This window comes from Periplaneta americana, chromosome 13 (genome assembly GCF_040183065.1).
Source record: "Periplaneta americana isolate PAMFEO1 chromosome 13, P.americana_PAMFEO1_priV1, whole genome shotgun sequence".
NCBI classification, from domain to species: domain Eukaryota; kingdom Metazoa; phylum Arthropoda; class Insecta; order Blattodea; family Blattidae; genus Periplaneta; species Periplaneta americana.
This window is the reverse complement of record NC_091129.1, coordinates 108934122-108960179: the sequence shown is the minus strand read 5'-3', so window position 1 is coordinate 108960179 and position 26058 is coordinate 108934122. Positions and strand designations below refer to the sequence as shown.

At 34.9% G+C, this 26058-nt stretch overlaps 1 protein-coding gene across 6 annotated transcripts in view; it reads right to left on the bottom strand.

The window, feature by feature from the left end:
• The window catches only part of LOC138712217 (sialin-like), a 59655-nt gene that overhangs the window by 13471 nt on the left and 20126 nt on the right, over positions 1-26058 (bottom strand). For 3 of the 6 annotated variants that reach the window (XM_069843763.1, XM_069843765.1, XM_069843766.1), the window contains exons 2-4: positions 4447-4578; positions 1973-2106; positions 1088-1315 (exon numbers count right to left, since the gene is read on the bottom strand). In XM_069843763.1, the coding sequence (XP_069699864.1) occupies positions 1088-1315; positions 1973-2106; positions 4447-4528 (444 nt within the window). In that variant the 5' untranslated portion in view covers positions 4529-4578. Of the gene's footprint in view, positions 1-1087; positions 1316-1972; positions 2107-4446; positions 4579-8530; positions 8666-19729; positions 19866-26058 lie in introns of those variants that run through there. The other 3 variants (XM_069843767.1, XM_069843762.1, XM_069843764.1) reach the window with 2 other exon arrangements.

The window sequence follows — 26058 nt, the reverse complement described above, 5'->3', positions numbered from 1 at the left end:
CAAGATTTTGAGGTAGATGTGACATATAAACTGCATCCTTCACATATTGCCAAAGAAGATCACATGGTATCAAGTCTGGAGACCTGGGTGGCCAAAAACTTTAAGCCACATAAACATTAGTAGCATGTCCAATCCATTGATATGTTGGATGGTCAATTCAGAAATGCCTACAAAACAACCTTTGTACCTTTGCTGAATTTGTTTTCGCAAGTTGCAGAACACAAAACTATTTATGCTGTGGAATTTCCATTTTTCAACAGTCTCCCATGACAACAGAAGTGATACTTTTTCGAAACTTAGAACTTTGAGAGTTTGACTAACAATTGATATGTACTCATTAATAGTTACTCAATAATAATCATATGAATGTGTTGCCGTAGTTTTGAAACATGATGTATAATGGTAACCAGTACATTAATGTAATGTTACTAAGAGACAAATTTATATAAATTACTGTATTTTTTTGCACAAATAATAACTAATAAGAATATATAAATAGTGGTTTCAACTGTGGTATTCAACACGAATGCAGTTATAAGATGGTATGAATTGTCAGCTCGAAAATAATATAGAAATTTATCTCCATAACTTAATGAAGAGTTTCTTGAAACCTTTTCGAAATCAGAACCTGAGTTCTCGTATAGAAAATTGCTCTCTGTAGTATCCAGTGCATTACAATGGCATACTTTTTAAATTATTTAATCACTGTTTAGTTTTCACAGCATCCCATGAAGCTCTGATCCATTCACAAACTCAGTATTGGCATATAAGACGCACCCTGTTTTTAAGATCTATTTGTAAAAAAGTTAGTCTTTTACGGTACCTCAATAAAACTGCATTATACTGCCCCCCTGAATCTGTACAGATCACTTCCACTTTGTATAAAATGTAATATTTTGTCAAACCAGAAGGAAATTAAAAAAAAAAAAAAATTCTAGAGGGCACCTCACTCTCCCTACTAGCTCCGACACTTCCACTGGTTAGGCGCACTCCACAAATAAAGAACTTCTGCATTAAAGAAAAGAATTAATTGAGTATTTCCAAGGATTTATATAATTATTATATTTTAAGACATAAAAATGCCTACCAGTGCTAGTCCTTGCACAGCTCTCAGAATTGCTGCTAAACCATAATGTGCTTTACAAGCTAGTGGAAATGCTAGGTTAACCAGTCCAGCCAACAGTACACTGAATCCTAACACACGACAACCTCCAAATCTCTGAGCAAGCAAACCTCCAGGCAGCTCTGTTATCCAGTAACTCCAGTAGAAAGCACTCAGAACCATTCCTGTTTCTTGCTCATCCCACGTTATTTTCTGGAACAATCATTAAAGCTTATTAATTTAATAGAAGCAAAAATATCGTAGTAAATTAAGGAAGTACAGATGTTGTAATCTGTCTTTCTTGTTTAAACTTTTATATCTTATTTATACAGGATGATTCAAAAGATTTTTGTGGAATACTAGGTGGTGAAAGATATTGCTATTTGGAACAGAAAATATAAAGTAGGCCTGTTTTATCTTACATACGACATCATTTTAGAGATACAATATTTTGAAGTGTAATTTGAAACACTATGATATTACGATTGAATTAAATTGAATTTAAGGGAGGGGGCACTACGACCCAGCACTGCGACCTTATTAGATCTATTGCGCTGGCCCTCAAGCTAGGTGCATTTTCAAATGCACACCAGCTGACTACTAAGGTTCACTGTGTACACAGTTCCTAGCAGGCAATCCCTCATGCCTCTAGGCAGGTCCTCTTGGGGGGGGGGCAGTTGCTCTACCTGCACTAAGTTACGCCTCTTAATCTTAGTTTTAGAAACACAATTGAACTTGAATTTCTTAAAAAAACTTATAATGTGATTTTAAGAAATATATTTAAAATAATACCGGTACACAAGCTTCAACTTATCATTTATAACTAAACAATGTACATACCGGTCGGTAACTTAAAATGTGTTAACTCACATTGATTTGAGATTCATTTGTTGCATTTTCATTCTGCATCATTCCAACACGAGCTATGTACAGGTTAGAACGAATCATCTGAGTCACGAGAAACATGAAGAAGGCCATCACACCCAGTTGAACACGAGCAGGAACTGTACAACACGAAAACACTTAATAATGTAATACCAGTATTTAATAATATTAGAACTAGGACAACGAAGTTTATGCTTTTAAATTTGTTTATTCTTCTTTTTATTTTTAAAAGTGATGCTTTATTGTGCTAATTGTTATTATTAGAGCCTGGATGTTTAGGCATTTATTTTGGTTAAACAGGTAGGCATATAGCACTAAAAATAGTAAAAATAAGCAGTGAAATAGGCATTTATTATTCATGGAAACAGACAAAAAATAGACAAATACTTAATAAACTATCCTATTGGTTACATGTCACAACAAGGTGCTTTTTTAAGTTGTCAACTGTCATAGTGAGCCACCTGTCAGAGAGAACGGTTTTTATGGTGAAAAAAGATCTTTCTACTTCTACTGAAGTGATTGGAGCAAACTTAAAACAACTTATTTCAGAAGGACTGTCTGTGCTTTCTTTCAGAGATCGGGAAAAACCGACTGTGTATTGTCTCAAAAAGAAGGGTGAGAGAAGGGATTAGAGATTTCAAAGTACGCATGACTTGTGCGTGCAAGCGACAACAGTAACAGGACCTGGAGACTTGCTTTTAATACTTACCTCGCCCCCTTTCATTCACTGGTAAACCCCGAAGTGACCTGAGCACTGAGTGTTGTTATACTGTTCAAACATCTTTGTTAAGTGACATAAAAGATGGAATCGGTAGGGGAGAAAAGTTTACGACTTCTTGGAAACGTATGTATTGCTGGAGAATAAGATTCTCAGCAAATATTTGTGTGAGGTGAATATATATTTTTAATTTGTACAACCGTTCTTTTTTGTTTTTTGATATAATTTATATGTGGTTTATTTTAAATGCATTAAAAATATAGAAAATGTACAATAACGACGTAAAAAGACTAAGAAAGGCATTTAACCTTAAAATAGGCAAAAAAAAAAGGCAAAATAAAAATCATCCCCAAATGTGTGGAAACGTGTTTATCTCTAATAGGTCTTTCATACGTACACTCAGTTTAAAAAAGGCATTTTGCCTAACATCCGGGCTCTAGTTATTAATTATTATTTTATAGACATTGAATTATGATAATACTTGGTCATATATTTTCAAATCGTGCTCTGTTTTAGTAATTTTCTATGTGAAACGAAGGCACTCACACACGAATTGGAACGAAAATAAAGCTTCTTTGTGGCATTATTAAACCCTAATTTACTACAAAAATTTTTACACATAAAGAGTGTGTTAAAGGAATTCATGTCTTCAGCAGAAAATAGCTTATTCTCCACTCTTTGTGTTTTCTCTTGTACGTATGGTTGAGGGACCCAAAGGCTTACACTGCAGCCTGAGACTTATTGTGCTTACCACTCCTATTCTGCAAATGATTGGGTAGCTGAATGGCTGTGATCTTAACGTGGGCTATGATATGGATGGTGATGATATGTGAATTAATGATGGCGAAATGAGTCCGAGGTTGAACGCCGAAAGTTACCCATCAATTCTGCTTCAATTGGTTGAGGGGAAAAAACTGGAAAAAAAACCCCAACCAGGTAACTTGTCTCAGCCAGGATTTGAACTCGGGCCTGCTCGTTTCACAGTCAGACGTGCTAACCATTACTCCACAGCAGTGGACATTCTCCTCTTTTATGACCTCGTATTAAAAAAACTAAAAACGTAGTGAATAAAATATAATAAACGTAAATATTGCAATAGTAAATCATAAAAAATACAGTTATTTCTAGTGTATTAGTACAGTAACACTATTGCCATTGTCAGAGGTCTTTGGTAGAACATTTAAAATTTTTTTTTTTTAATTTCTTATTAAAATACCAGGGTCCAAAATGAAACTTTAAGCATTATGCTTTACACAGGTACTTCATTTTTTTAAAATTATGCTTCATTACAATATAAAAAAAATATCAAGATATGATTATAGTTTACTGCCAGTGAATACTCCAAGGTCTTTCTAACACAATCCGTTCTATTAATTTGAATATTATTTAAATAATAGTTGATTTAAGAGAAGAAGTTTTCCTTGAAAGTTTATGAAAGTAGTTTTGGAAACGTTAATTTTCATACCACTATCTTCAGACCATTTTGCATTTGCATCAATGTCACGGTGAGATTGGCAATCAGTAATACTTTTGATTGTGTGAAGATTTTTAAATCATCAGCGAATGATACACAGTCACATATCATCAATGGAGATTATAACAAGAATAGAGCCCTGCAGGACTCCACAGTTCGTTATATTTATCGAAGAATTTATAATAATAATAATAATAATAATAATAATAATAATAATAATAATAATAATAATAATAATAATAAGTTGGCTTTATTCTGCTAACTTACGTAACGTTTTATTTGTGGTGCTTTTCTTCCTTTGCACAATCGAGCCGTCAATGAAGGCATGGCTGATAGCAATATCGTCCATTGTTGATTCTTGCGTTTTTGTCTTGACGCACGATGCCTGCAGCAAGGCACCTATAGAAGCAAAACTTTGTTTATAAATTATGTTATTAATTACAACAGATTGAAATTAATGCCAGGCTTTACTTAATTTAACGTCATATACAACTGTAGGCTATATTTAGATGGGAAGGAGGCTAAAGGTGTAACATTACTCTCACATTGAACTGAGTGGCTCCTGGGCCCTTTCGTAGAAAAATTGCTTCATATTTAATTAAAACACTATTTCCTACAATATTTAAAATCTGGTGCAAGAGATTTAAAGAGGAATTTCATCACTATGAAACCGGTTAAGGTTACAAATTATAATACAAGTCCACTAATTCGAACTAATTTGGGGGGTGGGGGGTGGGAATCCAGTCCAAATTAGTGAAGTTCCGAATTAAAGAGAATTTACTGGAACAAGATTATTTCGACAATCGAAAAAATAACGATACTGTATTACCAGTGCTTTAATTACAAACTTTTGTAACATTAATTAAAAAAAGAGTGAGTTTGAAGTTTTTTAGTGCAAGTCAATTACTGCACAGGAAGTAAATAGTGTAACTAGCTTTAAGAAATATACGGAATACGAAACATACTTCCAAATAGGAGCCTTGGATTTCGCCTATTAGCTTCGGTACATGAGTGAGTTATGGACTTTACATGCTTCTTTCCTCTCGCCCTCCTTTATGTGGTAGCTACTGTATTAGGTTACGTCCATTGTCGGCTTTCCCCTTCAACATTCTCTAGAGTTCCGTCAGTAGAATGGCGAAACTCGGAATGAGACAAGTGGCCAGCAGACTTGGAGCTCACATTTATTTAGTTTTTCTCAGCCCCAAACTCCCTTGCAAGGAGGCGTTTTCGTGGTACCCTATAATGTTTCTCCTCCCATTCATTCATTCATTCATTCATTCATTCATTCATTCATTCATTCATTCATTCATTCATTCATTCATTCATTCAAAACATTAATAAAAAAAGAACGAGTTTGAAGTTCTCTACTTCAAGTCAGTTACTGCACAGGAAGTACTAACTTTTGACTTTTCAGACTATGATTTAAGAAAAGAGGTAAGTGTTGTCTGTATCTGTTTGCGCTGCAGTTTTCTATGTAGACTACATCATGACGCATTTAATTTTCTTTTAAAGCAAGATGATATTTTATGACATTTCCTTTTACATTTCACAAATTCAATTAATGTGCTTAAATGTATCTTATGTTGGATAATTTGAATTTATTACATTTTTCATTCCTTGAATTCACTTCTACTTTCAGTATGTGGAATATTTATCTCCGAATGCCTTGTGTTTAAAAAGAAGAGCTGTCCCAGTTATCGAGAATTTCGAATTAGTGAAGTCCGAATTAGAGGCGTTTCACGGTAGGGGAGACTGGGGATATTTGATACACAGGGATAGTATATGATACATTTTGGCCCGATCGTTGACATTACTGTTCTGTGAATCATATGTTCTATTAATCACTTCCTATTGATGGTTTATTGTCATTTGTAGCAAGTGTGGAATTGAGAATTTGATCTAAAGCTAGAATTGGAATCCTGACCGATCAAAGTAAATATTACGTAAAATATTCCTCATCATTTTTCAATAGTATTGATAAGATTTATCGATAATCATTTTGTGGGATTGCAATCTACATATCTTTGCAGTCTGTACAAAACTAGAAGGGTATTAACAGTTCTTTCTCTCACACGCGGGAAGGGAGCGACGTTGTGAAGTTGTGCGTTAGTGCGTGCGGCTGATTGCGCCGCCTCTGTCTGCAGTGTCGGAATTGAGCAGTCGACGCGAAATCGTAAATTTGTATCATACGGACTCTGATTACTTACTGGCTTTTAAGGAACCCGGAGGTTCATTGCCGCCCTCACATAAGCCCGCCATCAGTCCCTATCCTGAGCAAGATTAATCCAGTCTCTACCATCATATCCCACCTCCCTCAAATCCATTTTTATATTATCTTCCCATCTACGTCTCGGCCTCCCTAGAGATCTTTTTCCCTCCGGCCTCCCAACTAACACTCTATATGCATTTCTGGATTCGCCCATATGTGCTACATGCCCTGCCCATCTCAAACGTCTGGATTTAATGTTCCTAATTATGTCAGGTGAAGAATACAATGCGTGCAGCTCTGCGTTGTGTAACTTTCTCCATTCTCCTGTAACTTCATCCCTCTTAGCCCCAAATATTTTCCTAAGAACCTTATTCTCAAACACCCTTAATCTCTGTTCGTCTCTCAAAGTGAGAGTCCAAGTTTCACAGCCATACAGAACAACCGGTAATATAACTGTTTTATAAATTCTAACTTCAAGATTTTTTGACAGCAGACTGGATGATAAAACTTCTCAACCGAATAATAACAGGCATTTCCCATATTTATTCTGCGTTTAATTTCCTCCCGAGTGTCATTTATATTTGTTATGGCCTCTGATTAGATAAATATAATAATAATAATAATAATAATAATAATAATAATAATAATAATAATGTAATGGATACCTAATACCTATCGAGCTATTATTATTATTATTATTATTATTATTATTACTATTATTATTATTATTATTATTATTATTATTATTATTATTATTAAAATAATAAAAGAGTGAATGTGAATATGGTACAATGTGCAAACGATATGTGGTGTACACCGTAATCAAGATTTTCTGCTATAAATTTGAAGTTACAAGGAAAGATACAGTGTTTAACTCCATGGACTACATAATTCTGAGTTTCATAATGTGGCGAATAGTACAGAAAATAGTGGGCGTGATGTTTTTCTGATAAATCACGTTTTACTGTTTTTACAGGAGAGCAAGTTAAAAGTTTCAAGACCCATTATATTCTATTGTTTTTGGTTTATCATTCTTAAAATTTCTTTGGACTGATGAGGTTGTTATTCTGTACAGTTAGACTACACAAATCTACACTTCCTAAGCTATTACATGACATCTAAAACAGAAAATCGATAATTTCGGACTTAACTGTTTTTCCCCTGTGCTCTTCACATGTATTTCTCAGAGGCAATTTAAGTTATAAATGTACTTCAACTTTTCTACGTTTCTACAACACTTTAAGAAGTGGCATGATGAATTTCATACTCGAAGTGTCAGCAGTATCCATGTTAGATAGTTTTGTGTTTTTCCTGAAAATTTATGTTTTTGGACTATGGTTGTTTATTTTTTTAAACCTTCAATTGCAAGTAGTAAGTTAAAATTTTACAGTGCCAAGAATGCTAAAAATTGGTCTTATCATTCCTCACGGTGAAAAACTTGATGTATGCCTAATATTTATTTTAAGTTTCATATTTTCGCTTTGTTTCACGTACAAAAACGAAAGGAAAAAGAATGAGTTATTTCTAATTCGTGTTTCATCGAAAGATAATATTTTGCGTTGTAGTTTATTTGTTAATTGTTTTATCAAAAAAACTTTCGATTGCAGAAATCAGTCCGAGTCTGTCAAATAAGACGGCTGTGAACTGATGAACAGAAAGTGATATGGAAGTAGTCGATATATAATTTGTCAACATTGTGAAGGTTCAGGTTTATAGTGATATGCTGATATACTGTATTGTATTTTTTGTTTTAAGACTGTTAGTTATTTAATCCGGCACACTCGCAATCATACAAATTTTCAGACTCTAGATACCCATTACCCACCCAGGAAAGACTTCTTCTTCTTCTTCTTCTTCTTCTTCTTCTTCTTCTTCTTCTTCTTCAAGGAAAGTTTCCCGAGAAACTAACCTGGGACTCTAAGTATTAAGTTATGTCTTCATTGTTTTTATACATAGCTTTCTTATGACAATGTTAAAAGTCCTTATGTCCTGCATCCAGAAAAACACACGGAACATAAGAGTAACTTTACTCCGTTGTTAAATCGGAGATCAACTCTACTCCGTTGTTAAATCGGTTAAATTAAGAAAATATCACAGCATCCTACATGATATAAATAAATCGACAAATATCCACATACTCACTTCTTAGGTTTTCTACATTCCAGTTGTGTGCATCCGTCCGATAAAGGAAAGGTTATTTGTTCGAGACCGAAATAAAAAAAAAATGTTTGGAACTGCACAGAAAAGATGTTAGAGTCACCGTTCCATGGAAAGTACTGCACTGTGGTTCTTGGCATCTGAACTATCAATAATGTGTATGCGTGGGACTTCTGTAATAAGCCTTGATACGAGATGGCACTTATCCAAAATTTCATTTTCAGGCGAAAGTAAGAATTCTGTAGGTATTTTAATGGCCCTTATAAACTGCAGGAGTTATTCAGCCTAGCTGAAACAATCATGGACGTAAGGGTGCAATGTCAGGGTAGGGATGGCAAGGAGAACTCATACATTGGAAAGGTACCTGTCCCACAGCCATTTTATCTATTATAGACCTTATTATAATCTCCTGTAGAATGGAATCATTCTTACTTTCTCATTATGACGTATAAAGAGAAAGTATTATGTTTCCATAAACATCGATTTAGAGATTATTTTCAGCAACTTTATTATAGAAAAAAATTATTTTCGTCATGCTGTTAGTGTACAACAATTATTTATCCCAGATTTTGTTCATATTCAAATGTATGAATCAATTTATCTAAAAATGATACATGAAATATAATTGTGAGTAAAAAGAAAGAGATTCCAGAGCATAGGTGTGCTACCAAGAACTTGGTAGAACTACTATGTGCTATTAAAATTAATGAAACAAGATTGTACTCACCAATTAATTTCTCTTTATTAACAATAAAAACAAAACAATAACTACAAAAATCTAAATCACTTCATGTCAAAGCCACCTATATTCACATAAGCTCTGTTTACACTACACCACTACACACTGAAACGGACTTCCACTCTAGCGCGCTGCCTTCATCTGGACTCTGTACTCTCGTTTTCTTTCAGATATTTGTGGTCTTTTCTGAATCCTTATACCCTCGGCCACCCCTCTTAGTGCATTTCGCCGGTCGCGATGGTATTTTGCTCACTAGGCCTACTACTCTCACAAATTGGGTCTCTTAACTCTCATAATTCGTTAAAGACGGCTATTTTCGCAGCGCCTCCCCCCCTCGCCCCTGATTCATCTAGTCCAATCAATCTACATATTGTTAAGAAACGACATCTGTCCTATATCCAACTGTAAATCGTTAACCTTACATAGTACATACATTTTATCTTTTTGCGCTCGCGCGGATGTAGAGTGAATGCGGCAGTGCACAGCGCAGCTGCACACATGTGAGCGTGGAAAGATAAAATGTGTGCACTATAATTTCCGTACAGGAAGCGTTTCAAATTTTTCACTTTTTAGGACATTCAAAACTTCGTACGTACCCCCTTATCCACATTCGGGGAAGGACATAATTCTATTTAAAAAATAACGGGACTTTATTTGCAATCACAATGGCGTTCAAATCAAAGGAGATTTTCTTTGTGGTTTCTTTGTATGAAGTAGAGTAAACTGACTAAATGAAATGCTGTAGTTCGTGTCAAAATAAATATTAATTGTTGCATACATAATTATTTAATATACTTTGGCTGTGACTCATGTCAAATTATTATTATTATTATTATTATTATTATTATTATTATTATTATTATTATTATTATTATTATTATTATTATTATTATTATTATAGATGGTATATTTTAGCCAGAGAAGTGATTTTAGCAAGTTAAAATTACAAATTTAGCACTTTAAAAAACAAATTTAGCATTTTATAGCACTTTTAATTTTAGAATTCAGCATGTTGCAGCGTTTTGGGATGGATTTTTGTTTTGTTTATTGTTAGAAACTCAATGTCATCATTGTATTAACAAGAGGATTTAAAATTCTTGGAAATAATAAGTAAGCAAAGGAACATATAAAATTAGAGTTAAATTGTGAACATTAATCATCATCATCATCATCATCATCATCTTCTTCTTCTTCTTCTTCTTCTTCTTTTTCATCATCATCATTAGGTCTATAGATGCCGATAAAAACTAATTTTGAAGTGGTATTTTCAAATTGAAAATGTGTGCGTGGCGTCGTAAATTTGCGACAAAACTACCAACCTTTGAAAATGCTGCGTATAGGCTTACGTGATAAATTCATGATGATACCGTGATCAATTCATGATGATACCGTGTACAATATGCACAAGCAAAGATCCAGAAGGCCTCAGTTTTTTCATTTGATTTTAAAAATACTGTAGGCCTATATCCGAATGCAAAGTAACAAAATGTATCTATGTGTTTATAATCGTTGAAAGATTTAATAGGGTAGAACTGGGTCAGATGGACACTTTGCTACTCAAGATTAATTTTAGAGTTAGGAAGTAATAGTGCACCCTGAAACTATTGGTGATGTGGTTTCTCATATATCTGTGTGTAGATCTGTAATGAAATTATTACAAGAAATTACACAGTTTTCCGGAGTTTAATCAAAATCTGTATTAGTGTAAAAGTGTCCAAAAGACCCTTTATTGGGATCTGTTGGACAGAACATTTTTGACACATTCCTGTGCATAGTAACATATAATTAAACAGATTATCAGTACAGAATGATACAGAATGACTCTTTTTGACGTATCGTTGTCACACTAGACACTTTTTACAAGTGAGGCGCTTCTTCCCTCTTCCGCCAGCACATGATTCATGGTACCATCCTTTACATTTCTGGCACAATACCCAATCATCTGAAAATTTTTCGTGTTCTTGTCATAGTAATGTCCTCCACACTCTCCGCAATAATCCTCACTATCACTCTCACTTTCAAGGTCATTCTCATTTTCGCTGCTGGTTTCCTCTTCTGGGAGTTGACGTTTCCTAGTGGTAGCATTCTGGGATGTCTCTTTTGACAATGGTGTAGAGTTCAAAACTGCTCTGTACTTAGATTTTCTCCTTGAAGTGCTCCTTTCAATTCGGGTATCGGTGAAACTTATTCGAAAGGAGTTACTGCTGGTATATTTGAAACATCGTTCTTCTTCATGGGCGTGCTTGCACTGGTGATGGCTGCATTATTATCTGTTGCGTTGCTATTACTTTGTTCTTGTGTTTGTCCGAAACCTTAGACGGAGCAAGAGCAGCATTCGGAATGGCGTGTTTACTTCTGGGATACAAGCTACACAGCAGTACTCACTGTCCAACAGTCCCCAACCTGCAGCTGAACAAAGGAACTAATGTCACAGCTCTCCGAACGACTGCAGAGACCTCAGCTTTACATGCCATTACCACAAGCAGTTACGCTTTCACGTGGAAGCTTACAATTCATCATCTGATATCTTTCACACCCTTAAATTATTAATTACAAAAGTCTTTCAATTATAACAACTGATGTTTTAGGTAAACATTAAAACACATGTATTGTATTTTCACTCACCTATGCTGTATATTTCACGGTTTCTTTGTAGATTTCTATTCTCTATGAAGCTTCCACTCGTGGCTACTTCCGTCATTGACTTCTAGCAGAATGTGGTGCCCTCAAGTGGCGAGGTAACACGTTAAAGTACAAAGTGTCGAACAAGCCCCACTGTCCAAAAGACCCTAAGTTACCCTATTTTGGTAAAATTGTGTATGATTCCATTAGTGTAGTCAGATTTCATGATTTACTGACTCAGATTTCACGATTTAGTCTACTCAATTCAGATTTCATGATTTAGTAACTCAGGTTTCATGATTTACTCAGCTCAGATTTCATGATTTAGTAACTCAGATTTCATGATTTACTGACTCAGATTTCATGATTTACTGACTCAGATTTCATGATTTACTGACTCAGATTTCTTGATTTACTAACTCAGATTTCTTGATTTACTGACTCAGATTTCATGATTTACCAACTCAGATTTCATGATTTACTGACTCAGATTTCATGATTTACTGACTCAGATTTCTTGATTTACTAACTCAGATTTCTTGATTTACTAACTCAGATTTCTTGATTTACTCATACTTACTTTGCACGTTCTCGGGTGTTGGGATGTTTAATTGACGTGTTAAATGATATTACTCGTATGTATTCCAGTACTTATAGTCCACTCATGACCTTATGTCCACAACTCCATATTTTAATCCGTTCTTGTATCTAGAATTGTTGTATTGTATTGTATTGTATTGTATTTATTAACATTCCATGGTATTCATACATGCTTACAGCTAGAATATGGAACAAGTCAAAAAACTTAATACTATTATAAAATCTTAATATATAGTCACAGTCTAGATGAAATATATACAGATGAGATTTACAATATAGTCTACTAGTACAACACATAGTTTTAGTATCAATTTCATTAGGTGGGCAAGATCATTTATAAACACTAGAAAAAGAGCACGAATTGCAGTGTAGTAACGCTAGAAATGAAAATAGTGTTCATCGCTGGAAATGCTTCCTATTAATTTTTGTAAAGTCATGTATCCGTCATGTTCATTAATAAATAATTATTGGCGTGAGAAACCTTTGTAAATATAAAACCAACGATCATTTAGTTCACAAGACTAACAGTAGGATTCTTACACAAGTGCCAATTAAAAGAAAAGTGACAGATCCGTGTAACTGCGTTAAATGTTTATGCTGTCGTTCGATTAGGTATTATTATGATATTTATATATTTAATCAATTGATTCTTATTTATAATGATTGTGGATATGACTGAGAGGGAAGTAAATTTAATGCAATTTATGCGTTCAATTATATTAATGATTATATATTTCCTTCCATTAGAATTGAGCGTGTTAGACTGTTCTAATTGCCTGAAGTGGTGTTCTTATACCATAATAACTACTTGACGGATTATTGCTACTTGTTAATGCCAGTAATTAGTTCATAATCCTCATAAAGTGACAACGTAACAAGTAAAATTAGGGTATCCAATGATTAGGGATGCTGCTAATAATAATAATAATAATAATAATAGTAGTAGTAATAATAATAATAATAATAATAATAATAATAATAATAATAATAATAATAATAGATTTACTATATGGCATTATGATGATGATGATTATTATTATTATTATTATTATTATTATGATTATTATTAATTCCTGTTGTTGCTATGTAGATAGCGCGAGCACTTCCCAACTAGGTGGTCCAAGGTTCGATTTCCGGCGTGGGCAATGGAAGAAATTTGTCTTCCGTCCACGGGACTGAGTGTTTGTGCGTTGTCTTGTGATTGTCCTGTGATGTCTCTGCGGTGGCCCTGCTGATTACATGACCAAAGAGGCTCGCACTTGTGAGATTGTATATTGTGTGATTCAATGATTCACCCTTTTTTACCCGCAGTAGCGTGTTAGGATACGTACACGTTGGAGCGACGATAAACGATAAAAGAAGCAGCGATGCTATATCAGAGAGAATTGAAGCATGCATTGTCATTGAGGTGTGCATATTGGAGTAACGATAAAAGCAAATATACACGATAAAAGCGACGAAAAAGAAAAGTTCCATTTTCTTCGCTCTTGTCGTTCATATGATCTCTGATTAAGATAATATTAATCTGTATAATTACCGATGGTTATCAATATATCCGAATATTTATCGACTTATTATTATTTCGGCATATTAAATTAATTATTGTAGATATTGGCAAATTGATCAGTTGTGTATTTATTCGTCATATGTTATGTGATCACAAGAACCAATCACAACACAATGAATTTATACTATCTTTGGGATGAGAAACGGGTTCAATTTTGTACGTATGTAAGTTATATTAACCTTGAACTTAGCAGCTAATATTTCCTATGTATCTTCTTTCATTAAGTGGGTGTATAGAATATCTTCTACTGATAAATCAAAATGTTCGCTTCCCGCGTCCTCGTCGCTCCGATATGAACACTTGATTCTTTGATAATACCAAAGCGTCGCTAGGTCGTTTCTTTTATCGTTTATCGTTGCTTCAACGTGTACGTACCCTAAGGCGGAAAAACAGACAACAGACAAGTTAAACAGACAAAGAAAGAAAGAAATCTTATTATTATTGAAAGAAATCAGGAGTGGACCAAACTAGGAAATGTGGTAACATTAATTTATAGCGCCGAAACAAACTGCAGAACATAAACCGTGAATTAGAAATTATTATTTGTTATATTTTTTTATATTATTTACTTTTCAGTTGATTATTTAACGTTCGATAGAATTGGGATAGCGAGATGGCAGGCTAGACTATTTGGCGAGATGAGGCCGAGGATTCGCTATTGATTAACTGATATTCGCCCTACGGTTAGAGAAAACTTAGGAAAAAACCCAACCAGGTAATCAGCCCAAGAGGGAATCGAACTCGAGCACGATCGAAACTTATGATCAGCAGGCAACTCGTCGTTATACCACACTTTAGTATATACAGTCACGAAGCTCAATACGTAGTAAATATGCATACATAGATAGTTGCTAACCACTAGGATCGTTATTATCGCCTCATTACAGACAATGCGAAATAGATCTGCACAGTCTATTGTTTCTAGCACCCTTATAAACTCAAGCTTCGTGACTGTATATACTAGACTGTGGTTATACTTCTATTAGTACCAGTAACTGAATTCCCTCTTGTTTTTGTCCATGCATTTTACCATGGATATGTTACGAAATAGCCTAATCTCTGTCTTTCCTCGAGCACATTGTACTTATATTGTAAGATTCATGTTGTATTTTACGTAGGTTTACAGTATTAAGCGACTTCGATGACAGGCTTTTTATACCGAGATGATGTAATTATTTGACAAGGAATGAGTTCCCTCAGTTTTCACAGAGATGACAAGTTACATCTTCGCCATGAAATAGACGTCATTCAAAATCTATAGTAAGTTCGGGGCATGCCGCATCTGTGGCTCAAGAACTAGCGCGCCAGGCCGTGATAGAATTTGTACTGGACAAAGCAGTCTTTGCTGAGGGTTTCTCTCGGGGTATTTCCGTTTCTCTCTTCCATTCCATCAAGACTCTCTACCTCCCCCCCCCCCACCCATTACATGAAATTTTAATTTATCATATGCAATAGAAAAAATTTGAAGTCTTGGGGATTGTACGGGTTTTCGATGCTGTCCGCAATATGTCCACGTAAAAGCCAAAACACAGCTTTAACGTTGAAATAAAGCCATGATCGTGGGTTCCAATCTTGGCATTCCTTATACAGGGACATCATTTTATTTTTACTAACATTTTTAATATTAACCTGTCTATACCTTTAGAGAACCGGAAACACCGCTTGCTCCCCCCTCCAAGACTGGAGTTAGATGATACTGGCGTAAAACACAAATCACTCTACTAGGTATAGGATGGAAGAAAAGTAGTTCATCCATTTACGTAAACTAGGAAATATCGCGATTTTGAGTCTGATAATTTTCATTAGGTTTTTCTTTAATCAAAGTACAGTACTGTATTAAGAATAAGTGTTTTTACTCACGAAGTGAGTTATCCATGCGAACGTATTCATTATGCAGTGTATACTGTCTACAGCACATTAGCGTACAATATAGAGAAAGAAGTTAAATTAAAAAATAATCATAATATGAATATTCAAACACATTTCTGAAAATGGTGGCCGTTCATTTCGATACAGACTTCAGTTCTTTTTTTGCATATTATCGCACTATAGACTATTGCATCTAATTCCAATTGCCAGTTTCGTCCTTCGTACTAGTAACTCATGTTGAAATAATTCTGTACCTACTCTACGTACTGTGAATTCAATCTTCACTTCTGCCCGACCCGAAAATATAAAATTACTCAGACATGCTATCTACTGTCCGTCCAAGTGGTTATGCCGCAGGACTGTAGAAAGGGAGGAAATCACGTGACAGTTAATTACTTAACGAGGCCCTTTTATTTAAGTTAAATTAAACAGCTGTATAATATTACGTAAACGTCCAATTCCTAAGAGAAATTAATGTTTTCAGAAAAGAGCTAAGACAGCCCAGCTTTTACAGAGGGGCGAGCAGAAGCAGGTGGGGGAAATCGGGATGCGACGTAGGCAAACGGACAGTACCTGTGCGAAAATATGATTCAATATTGAAAGCTCTTTCGTCACTGGAAAACGCGAACATATTTCTGGAACGTACTATACCCAGTAACTCAGTACTGCTTACTATCTGCGGTCTTGGTTCTGTGTGGAGTTGGAACTTCCTTAGTAGAAGGGGTGGGAGTGAAGTACATTAAAAAACTCAGGTACAATAAAAATTGAAGTAAAAATAAAATGATGTCCTGTATATACAAATGGATAAATAATATTTACGGATTATTATTATTATTATTATTATTATTATTATTATTATTATTAAATATAATTTACATTAGTTTTTATTTTTCTGCCAATTACCCATTATCGCGTGGCGTAGCGTCGTGGTCTAAGGGTACGTACATGTTGGAGCGACGATAAAGGATAAAAGAAGCAGCGATGCTATATCAGAGAGAATTGAAACATGCATTGTCATTGAGGTGTGCATATTGAGGTAACGATAAAATAATAATAAAATTTTGAGATAATTTAAATAATTAAAGTTAAAAAGCTTTAAAGAAAAGCATATGTTTTGAAAGCATAAGAAAGAAGTTAAAATCTTCTATTAACTTTACTTAAATTAATACACCTAAACCAATAAGCGACGAAAAAGAAAAATTCCATTTTCTTCGCTCTTGTCGTTCATATGATCTCTAATTGAAATAATATTAATCCGCATAATAACCGGTGGTTATCAATATATCAGAATATTAATCGATTTATTATTATTTCGGAATATTAAATTAATTATCATAAATATTGGCATATTGATCAGCTGTGTATTTATTCGTGATACGTTATATGTTCACAAGAACCAATCACAACACAATGAATTTATACTAGCTCTGGGATGAGAAACGGGTTCAATTTTGTACGTGTTTAAGTTATATTAACCTTGAACCTAGCAGCTGATATTTCCTATATATCTTCTTTCATTAAGTGGATGTATAGAATATCTTCTACGATAAATCAAAATGTTCGCTTCCCGCGTCCTCGTTGCTCTGATATGAACACTTGATTATTTGATAATACCACAGTCTACTATATACAGTCACGAAGCTTGAGTTTTGAGGGTGCTAGAAACAATAGACTGTGACGGTACTATTTTGCATTGCCTGTTATGAGGCGATATTAGCGATCCTAGTGGTGAGCAACTATCTAATGTTTGCATATTTACTACGTATTGAGCTTCGTTATTGTATATACTAGACTGTGATAAAACCAAAGCGTCGCTAGGTCATTTCTTTTATCGTTTATCGTTGCTCCAACGTGTACATACCCTTAGGCATCCTGCCTCGGACTCGCGTTATGGAATGCGCGCTGGTTCGAGTCCTCATGGGAGAAGAAATTTTTTCATTAAATTTCGGCTAGTGTATGGGACCGGTGCCCACCCAGCATCGTAATACACTTGGGAAGGTACGATATGTAGCGAAATTCGGTTGCGAAAGCCAGTTATTACAGCTGGGGGGATCATCGTGCTAACCACACGGTACCTCTATTTTGTTGGATGATCGTCCACTCTGCTTCGGCATGTGAACGTGAGGCTGGCTGGTCGGTCTGGCCTCTTCAAGGACTGTGGCGTCACGGATTATTATTATTTTATTATTACCAATTAACAATTGTTAACTTTGTTTTTTTAATTGGTTATTTTACGACGCTTAGTCAACTGCTATGGTTATCTAGCGTCTGAATGAGTTGAAGATGATAATGCCAGCGAAATGAGTTCGGGGTCCAGCGCCAAAGGTTACTCTGGATTTGCTCCTAATGGATTGAGGGAAAACCCTGGAAGAAATTTGAACCAGGTAATTTGTACCAACCAGGAATTGAACCCGGGCCGCTAATTTCACCCTGAGGCATGTTAACCATTACTCCACAGAGGTGTACACTTTGTTTTCCATTGTTATTTATTATGGTATCACTGTAATACACTATTGCACAATTTATTACTATTTTTATTTGTATCATTATGCTGGACTTTTATTGGCCAACAGCTACTGACAGCACATAAATATAAAAAAAATTAAATAAAACAAAAATAAAATAAAATATTATTATTATTATTATTATTATTATTATTATTATTATTATTATTATTATTATTGGTCAATGTAGAGTATCCACCGCCCACTGAACGAATATTGGTTAGACGAGCGTTGAGTGACTTCCGCCGATTTTGGAATAGACACCGACGCACTTAGGTTAGGTTAGGTTAGTTTAGGCTTTTATTATCCCGTCAAGATGAAGGTGAAAGCGATTGAGTGTGATTTTTTGTTTTCTATGTTGCCAGTTCAAGTGCGTCGGTGTCTATTCCAAAATCGGCGGAAGTCGCTCAACGCTCGTTTCACCCACAAGCAACAAGTTATACTAAATGTGTAGGATTAGTGTAAAACTGGCCTGTGTCTCCTATAGTGGGCGGGACATAAGTAACATTCACCTTATTATTATTATTATTATTATTATTATTATTATTATTATTAAAACAGTGAATGTTGTACACCGGTACGTAATCATATTTTATGACAACAAAAATAGCTGAAATTGTCGTACATTTGGCGTACCTCGTAAAAACAATCGAAATTTTATTCTCGTATGTGTACGAGAATTCTCGTACGTATAAGAATCCTGATTCTTACAGCAAATTGTATTTATCTATTCTAATTTCATTATCCTAATTCCTATATACCTAACGTTACAAGCAATCATAAGGTTTTCCCCAAATCCCGTGTCACTTTTTGTCAAAACCCGTCAGAAAAGTAAAAACATTTACTTCGATTTATCTCTAAATCGTTGCATACAGTGACTGGTACATGCGTACATTTTTTAATATTTAATAAAGATTTGTATTCCGGAAGTAGTATTCAGTGATCATTAGAGGGAACCAGTGAACACGTTGAAAACAGCTGACATCACTTCATTCCCTGCTAAAGTGATTTTTAGACGTCAAAAGAATTTACATTCTCTTACTCTTACTCCATTATTATGATTCATAAAAGAGATGCTAAAGAAGAAAAATGATAAGGTAATGCAATTTTTATACGTGACAGGTGTAAATATTGTATCTACTGTAGAAACGTGTGCTTTGAGGTTATATTCGTGTGTTCCCTTCTTAGCAAGACTGACGTATTCCTTACACAGGAGTTCACAAGGCCACAAATACGGATTCCTTTCAGTCAACTTAATGTTAAAATGTCATTATTGAGCGTACCTTCATTCGCAGTTGTCTCCATTCTCGTTCACAGAAATATAAAACTTTAAACCTCGGAATAAGGACGTTAACTGCTGGCAGACAGCAGAAGGTTGCTCTTTATACGTGAACCATTTTATAGACTTAAAATAGAACGCCAATCAAATGCAAAACATGAGGGCTGGCGGCAAATCTGCAAACTAGAACTGTTCGGCGACGGGATTTTGGAACAATACCTAATTGACATGAGTCACTGCATGTTCCACGACATCGATCAGAAGATTACAAGACACGTGTGCAGCCCCACTGGAACAGATGCTCTTGCTACATACATAAATACGTACATTCCGTGATAGCATTGTTCTACAATTTCGTAATTTCGATAGTACGAACACTGTCAGAGGGAAGATGTGACAACCGAAAGACGGATATTGCTTAGTTTAGCACGTGACATTGTTCTTTAGTCTTTTACGCTTGCCCAAGTGGTAGCATTTACTGGTTAGTTATGCATCCAGTGATCGTATTGTAACACCGGCAATTAAGCAGATATTATCACTCTGGACCTGTGTCCCTTGTCATAATGTCCTTTCCGATAGCAAATGCTTCATGATAAATCTTGGCTGAAAATACTCGCAAGGAGAACTGAACGCGACGATTTATTTATGTACTAGCCGTACCCGTGCGCTCCGCTGCACCCGTTAGAAATAAATATAAAGTAATTACATAATTATTAAAATAGGACGTTTGATCCAGGAAACATTCGTGTTTGATAGAAGGATAAATAATTTAATATGTTACTTAATTTAAATTGCATCCAAATAATTAAAATGCGATCATTTGGGTCCAGAGACACTCATTTGGTGCAATGACAATTGAAGGGTACACGGGAATAACGATCAACGTCCATTTTAGAAAGTTTCGAGAAAAACAAATTTTAAAGTTTAAGCACTTAATACTTTATTATGTGTGTATTTAATAGAAATTGACGTAGTGGAATGTCAAGAACGATTATTTCTTATTACTAGCTAGACCACATGATAGTACTTCCTTTCCACTATAAGATAGCATTATTAACTCAATTTCGATTTTTGATGGACCTTGATCGTTTTTCCCGTGTACCCTTCAATTCCTTTAACCTGTTTCTTAATTTTTATTACATGCAACCATAGTTTAATGAAGATTGACATCTTTTAGATTTAATGTGTATATTTTATTTTACTTGTTATAGGTTCCCATTATATTATGTTATATTATATTATATTATATTATATTATATTATATTATATTATATCAGAAGTTACTGTAATAACATTATAGCATTATGCCCATCCAGAGAAACTACACTTTCCAATGGTGAAATAATAATTAATTATACAAATCGGTTAATTTAGCTTCCGATATTACTTCATACAAACACAGAAACATTCTCTGTAGGCTATTTTTCGATTGTTGCTGTTCAAGGCCCCTTATGGACGAAGTCATTTGTTTTTTAATTCATTACACGGCCTTAGATGGCAGTTATTTTAATTTTAAAACTCATTAAGTCATTAAATATCAGTCCTATCAAAATTTTTCAAGGAATAAAACTTATCGAAAATTATTTTTAAAGAAACGTTTGTTATGTAACATTTTTCACAAAAATCAATAATAAGCGAGATATTTCAATTTATTTAATTCAGGTCCCCTTATAACCCCCCTTTTAAATAAAGTATTTTGAATGCCATATAGCCTATAATCTAAGTTACAACGAACTTAATTTATATTACAATTTTCATCGAAATCCGTTCAGCCATTATCGCGTGAAAAGGTAACAAACATACAGACAGACAGACAGACATACAAACAAAAATTTCAGAAAAGCGATTTTCGGTTTCAGGGTGGTTAATTATATATGTTAGGACCAATTATTTTTGGAAAATCGAAAATTACCAGAAAAATTTCGGCTACAGATTTATTATTAGTATAGATATGATTTCGGTCATTGTGTAGGCCAGCTGTCGTTAGCACAGTGCATTCTCGGGCTAGCATATTTTACCCGCGGATAAGACATTGCACTAGAGTGCATCCATGCCTGCTGGCGGGTATGTTTTCTATCTCTCTCTTCTGCACGACGGTGCATATTGCAGTACACTCCTTACCCCTTACCCATTTCAGCGAGTGCTTACGACCACTGGTGTAGGTCTACGAAATCGGTAACACGCCACTTCAGTCACGATCCTGAGTTCATGGATATTTGTCTGCCATCGTAATGTAGGCTTGTTGTTATAAAGACTCCAATTTTTGGAATTCTACCGCGTATGCTTAAACAGCTAAATAAAGTGTAAGATGGACATAGTAATCTAAAATGGATGAATGAGAGATGTAGGTACAGATGTAGATATTATATATATATATATATATATATACAAACGGATTGGTAGTGAAACAGAAAGATATCTAGACGAATAAATATGCGAACTTGCAGATAGGGTACTACGTACAAAATATAGACTAAGACAGACACAGGATAAATAAATAGCCATATCGAGAGAAAGATATCCAAACACGAGTAAAAATAGAGAGAAAGTATCAGAGATACAAATCGTAAGAGGGCAGATACTGGCAGTCATGGGGACGTGTCAGATAGAAGAACAAGTAGTCAGAGAGACTGTAAACAGATTTTGGTAGTCAGAGGGACAAGTATCAGGCAGATACAAATAGTTAGACAGACAGTAGACAGATACTGGCAGTCAGAGAGACAGGTATCAGATGGAGATAAAAGTAGTCAGAGAGACAAATAGTAGGCAGATACTGGTAGTCAGAGAGACAGGTATCAGATGGAGACAGATACGAGTAGTGAAACAGACAGTAGACAGATACTGGTAGTCAGAGGGACAGGAATCAGATGGAGACAGATACGAGTAGTGAAACAGACAGTAGACAGATACTGGTAGTCAGAGGGACAGGTATCAGATGGAGACAGATACGAGTAGTGAAACAGACAGTAGATAGATACTGGTAGTCAGAGGGACAGGTATCAGATGGAGACAGATATGAGTAGTGAAACGGACAGTAGATAGATACTAATACTCAGAGGGACAGGTATGAGATGGAGACAGATACGAGTTGTGAAACAGACAGTAGACAGATATTGATAGTCAAAGAGACAGGTATCAGATGGAGTTACAAGTAGTCAGAGAGACAGATATTAGGCAGATACTGATAGCCATTGAGACAGGTGCCAGACATATATAAATAGTGAGACAGTAGTAGTACTGGTAGTTAGAGGGACGTGTCAGGTAGAGATACAAGTAATCAGACAGATAGTAGACAGATGCCAATATACTTATAGTAAGAGAGACTGATAATAGTTAGAGGGAGTAGACAGATGCTGGTAATCAGAGAGACGGTATCAGACAGAGGAGCATGTAGTTAGAGAGACAGATATTAGTCAGACACTGGTGATCAGAGGGACTGGTATCAGACAGATAGATGTATTCAGAGAGCTAGTAGGCAGATTCTGGTAGTCAGAGGACCATGTCAGACAGATACATATAGTCAGAGAAATAGGTAAGAGACAGATACTGGCAGTTAGAGAGACAGGTTCAGGTGTCAGATAGAGATACAAGTAGTCAGAAACACAGATAGTAAATAGGTACTGTCGTCAGAGAGGGAGAGCTATCAGACAGAGATACATGTAGTGAAGTAGATACTAGTAGTCAGGGAGACAGACATCAGACAGAGATATATAGTAAATAGTCAGAAATGCAGATAGATAACAACTATTAGTTAGAGGGACAAATATCAGCCAGAGATACAAGTGGTTAGACAATGCCATTTCTAAGGAGCATTATTTTACAGTTTTCAAATCTGTGTACTCCTTATTAGTGTTACATACAGAAGTCTAATATTCCAAACTATGTTAAAATATATCCATGTTTAATTACTTCGAAAATGTTATATTAAGTAAAGTTGGATGTAACTAAGTAAATTTTAATGCTCTTGTAGCTGGAGAAGTTTTACTTTAAAAGCAAAATATTTTTTTCTTTCATTTTACTTGCTATGCAGATATGTTTGCCGGACAGATTTGTGATTATCTATTGTAAACAAGAAAGAGAGGCCAAATGTATGGGTACAAGGATAGCCTATACAGTACGTATGTGCGTTGAGGTTATGATTGTCATTTGTACTAGAAAAGTTAGTCGTTAGGCTGATTGTTCCATATTTGAAGATTTAACAACAGAGAAAAATCTGATTCTACGCAATGTGGTAGTACAGGTAACGAAGCAACAGCGAAAAGATGATGGCAGAAAAACGGCAGTCGTTTTATATAAATGTGCTGTTAAGTTATCTTTCAGTTGCTAGGCAACAGGTTATTTGTTTAGATCAGTTCCTGGTACTGTATTAAAGCAAGTTTCAGGAAGCATGTAATTGAATATAATAATTATGATCGTTGTGTATTGTGCCTTTCATCGAGAATGTGCTTCTGAGATTTTTTTTAGATAAATGGCCAGAGAGCCAAGTCAGTAGCTGAAGAAATGTATGAAGTATAATTAAGGGGAACAGGTAGTTAGTACTAGGACGGTATTAAACTGCATCAAGCGATTTAATGAAGGGAAATATACGATAAACCCCATCTGTTTAAAAGTGAGGTTCTTTCCATCAAGTTGGAAGAACAACTTGCCATTTGAGTTGTTGGCAATCCTTGGTACTTCCAGAGACAATCTGCACCTCCACCAACTTGGAATAATGTGGAGACGACGACAAATAGGTGCATATCAATTGACAGAAGCAGAGGCCGAAAGATGAGTTGGTATCTGCAAATAACTCCTCGAAAATTGCATAGACGACAAGTGCTGGAAGCGAATTGTCATCATTAACTACACGAAGGCCTGTTCTGGTTTCAGATTGCTGTAATATGTCCGACCAGTGTTTCTTGGACATCCGGTATTTCTCTTTACATCTAGTTTGTAATGAAACACTTTATAAGGTATATTGTAGTATCGTACGTGGCCCCATTCATTTTACGTTTTTTTACATATTTTATTCTTCTAATCTTCTATTAAATTATTGAAATTTTTTTAGTTGTAATTTCTCTGTATATATAGCATGACTATAAAATGTAACAATTTAAATTGTATCCCGTTTTTTATATATCTCATTTCTGATGCTTCAGTTTTTATTTATTTATTATTTTTTTTTTTGCTGTTAGAACCCGTATCTATGAGCCACATAAATCATTGTCAGTACTGCCATTTACTATTATATCATTTCATTTCATACTTTTGCAGATAAGGTTATTTATATTGCATCAGTTTTTTTTTAATCTGGCCAGTTTACCGGTATTGCCTTCATCGGTGGATTTATAATCTGATATTTTACAACATACGAGTAAATAACAGAATTTCTTAGCTTGTTCTAAATTTTATTTTGTATCATTATTTTTGCACGTAGTTATTCTTGATTTTCGTTTTCTCCTTTGAAATATTGTTAAATTATATTTTTGCGAGATTTCAAAATTATTTTATATTATAAAATATGTTCTGCATAGAACTTTGTAGTTCATTTTCTGTTCTTGTCATAATTGCCATACCACATGCAAATAAAATGAAATTTACAGGCATACTCTGAAAATCAAATTTTAAAATTTCATTATCAAGTCTATTACGACCTTGTTATTTTCATTATAGAAGTTAAAAAATATGGGCGAAAGAGAACAACCTTATTGTACTTTTCTTGTTATTAATTTTGTTGTACAAGTCCGTGGTCCAGGTAACACAGAGGTTGTTTCCGGGAGCTCCGGTTCTCCTGTGGCGTCCCAACGAATCTCTATCATCTCATCTCATCTCATCTCATAGCGGCATAGGCGGAGAGAGAACCGTTTCCTCGGGGCGGGGGGGGGGGGCAAAGCAAAACCATAGAATTCCGATATAACGAGGTTATGGGGATATCATTTACCTCCTCCACCCGTTATTGCTTGACCGTGGTGCAGTATATCGGAATACGAATACTTAATGAAAGTATTTTCGGAGAGTGTGTTTCTTACTACAGTGTTACATCCATATCCGCGATGTTTCGGACCGAGTTGTATAGGGCTTGAACTGTAGGTCTACTACAAATTATAATAGGGTATACCGGTAACTTAAAACAATCTCCCTCTTTTTCCTTCTCGTACACAAACACATGCATACATCAATAAAATACGTAACAGTGCTATCTTAAGTGTTTGTATTACACTGTATTTGACATGCTATTAGCAAAAATGAGAAGATTTTAAGATGAAGATATGATATTAGCAATGTCATGAGAAGAATTTTTGAGATTAAACAAAAAAAAGGTGCAAGATATTTTATTGGTCATTATTCAGTGCC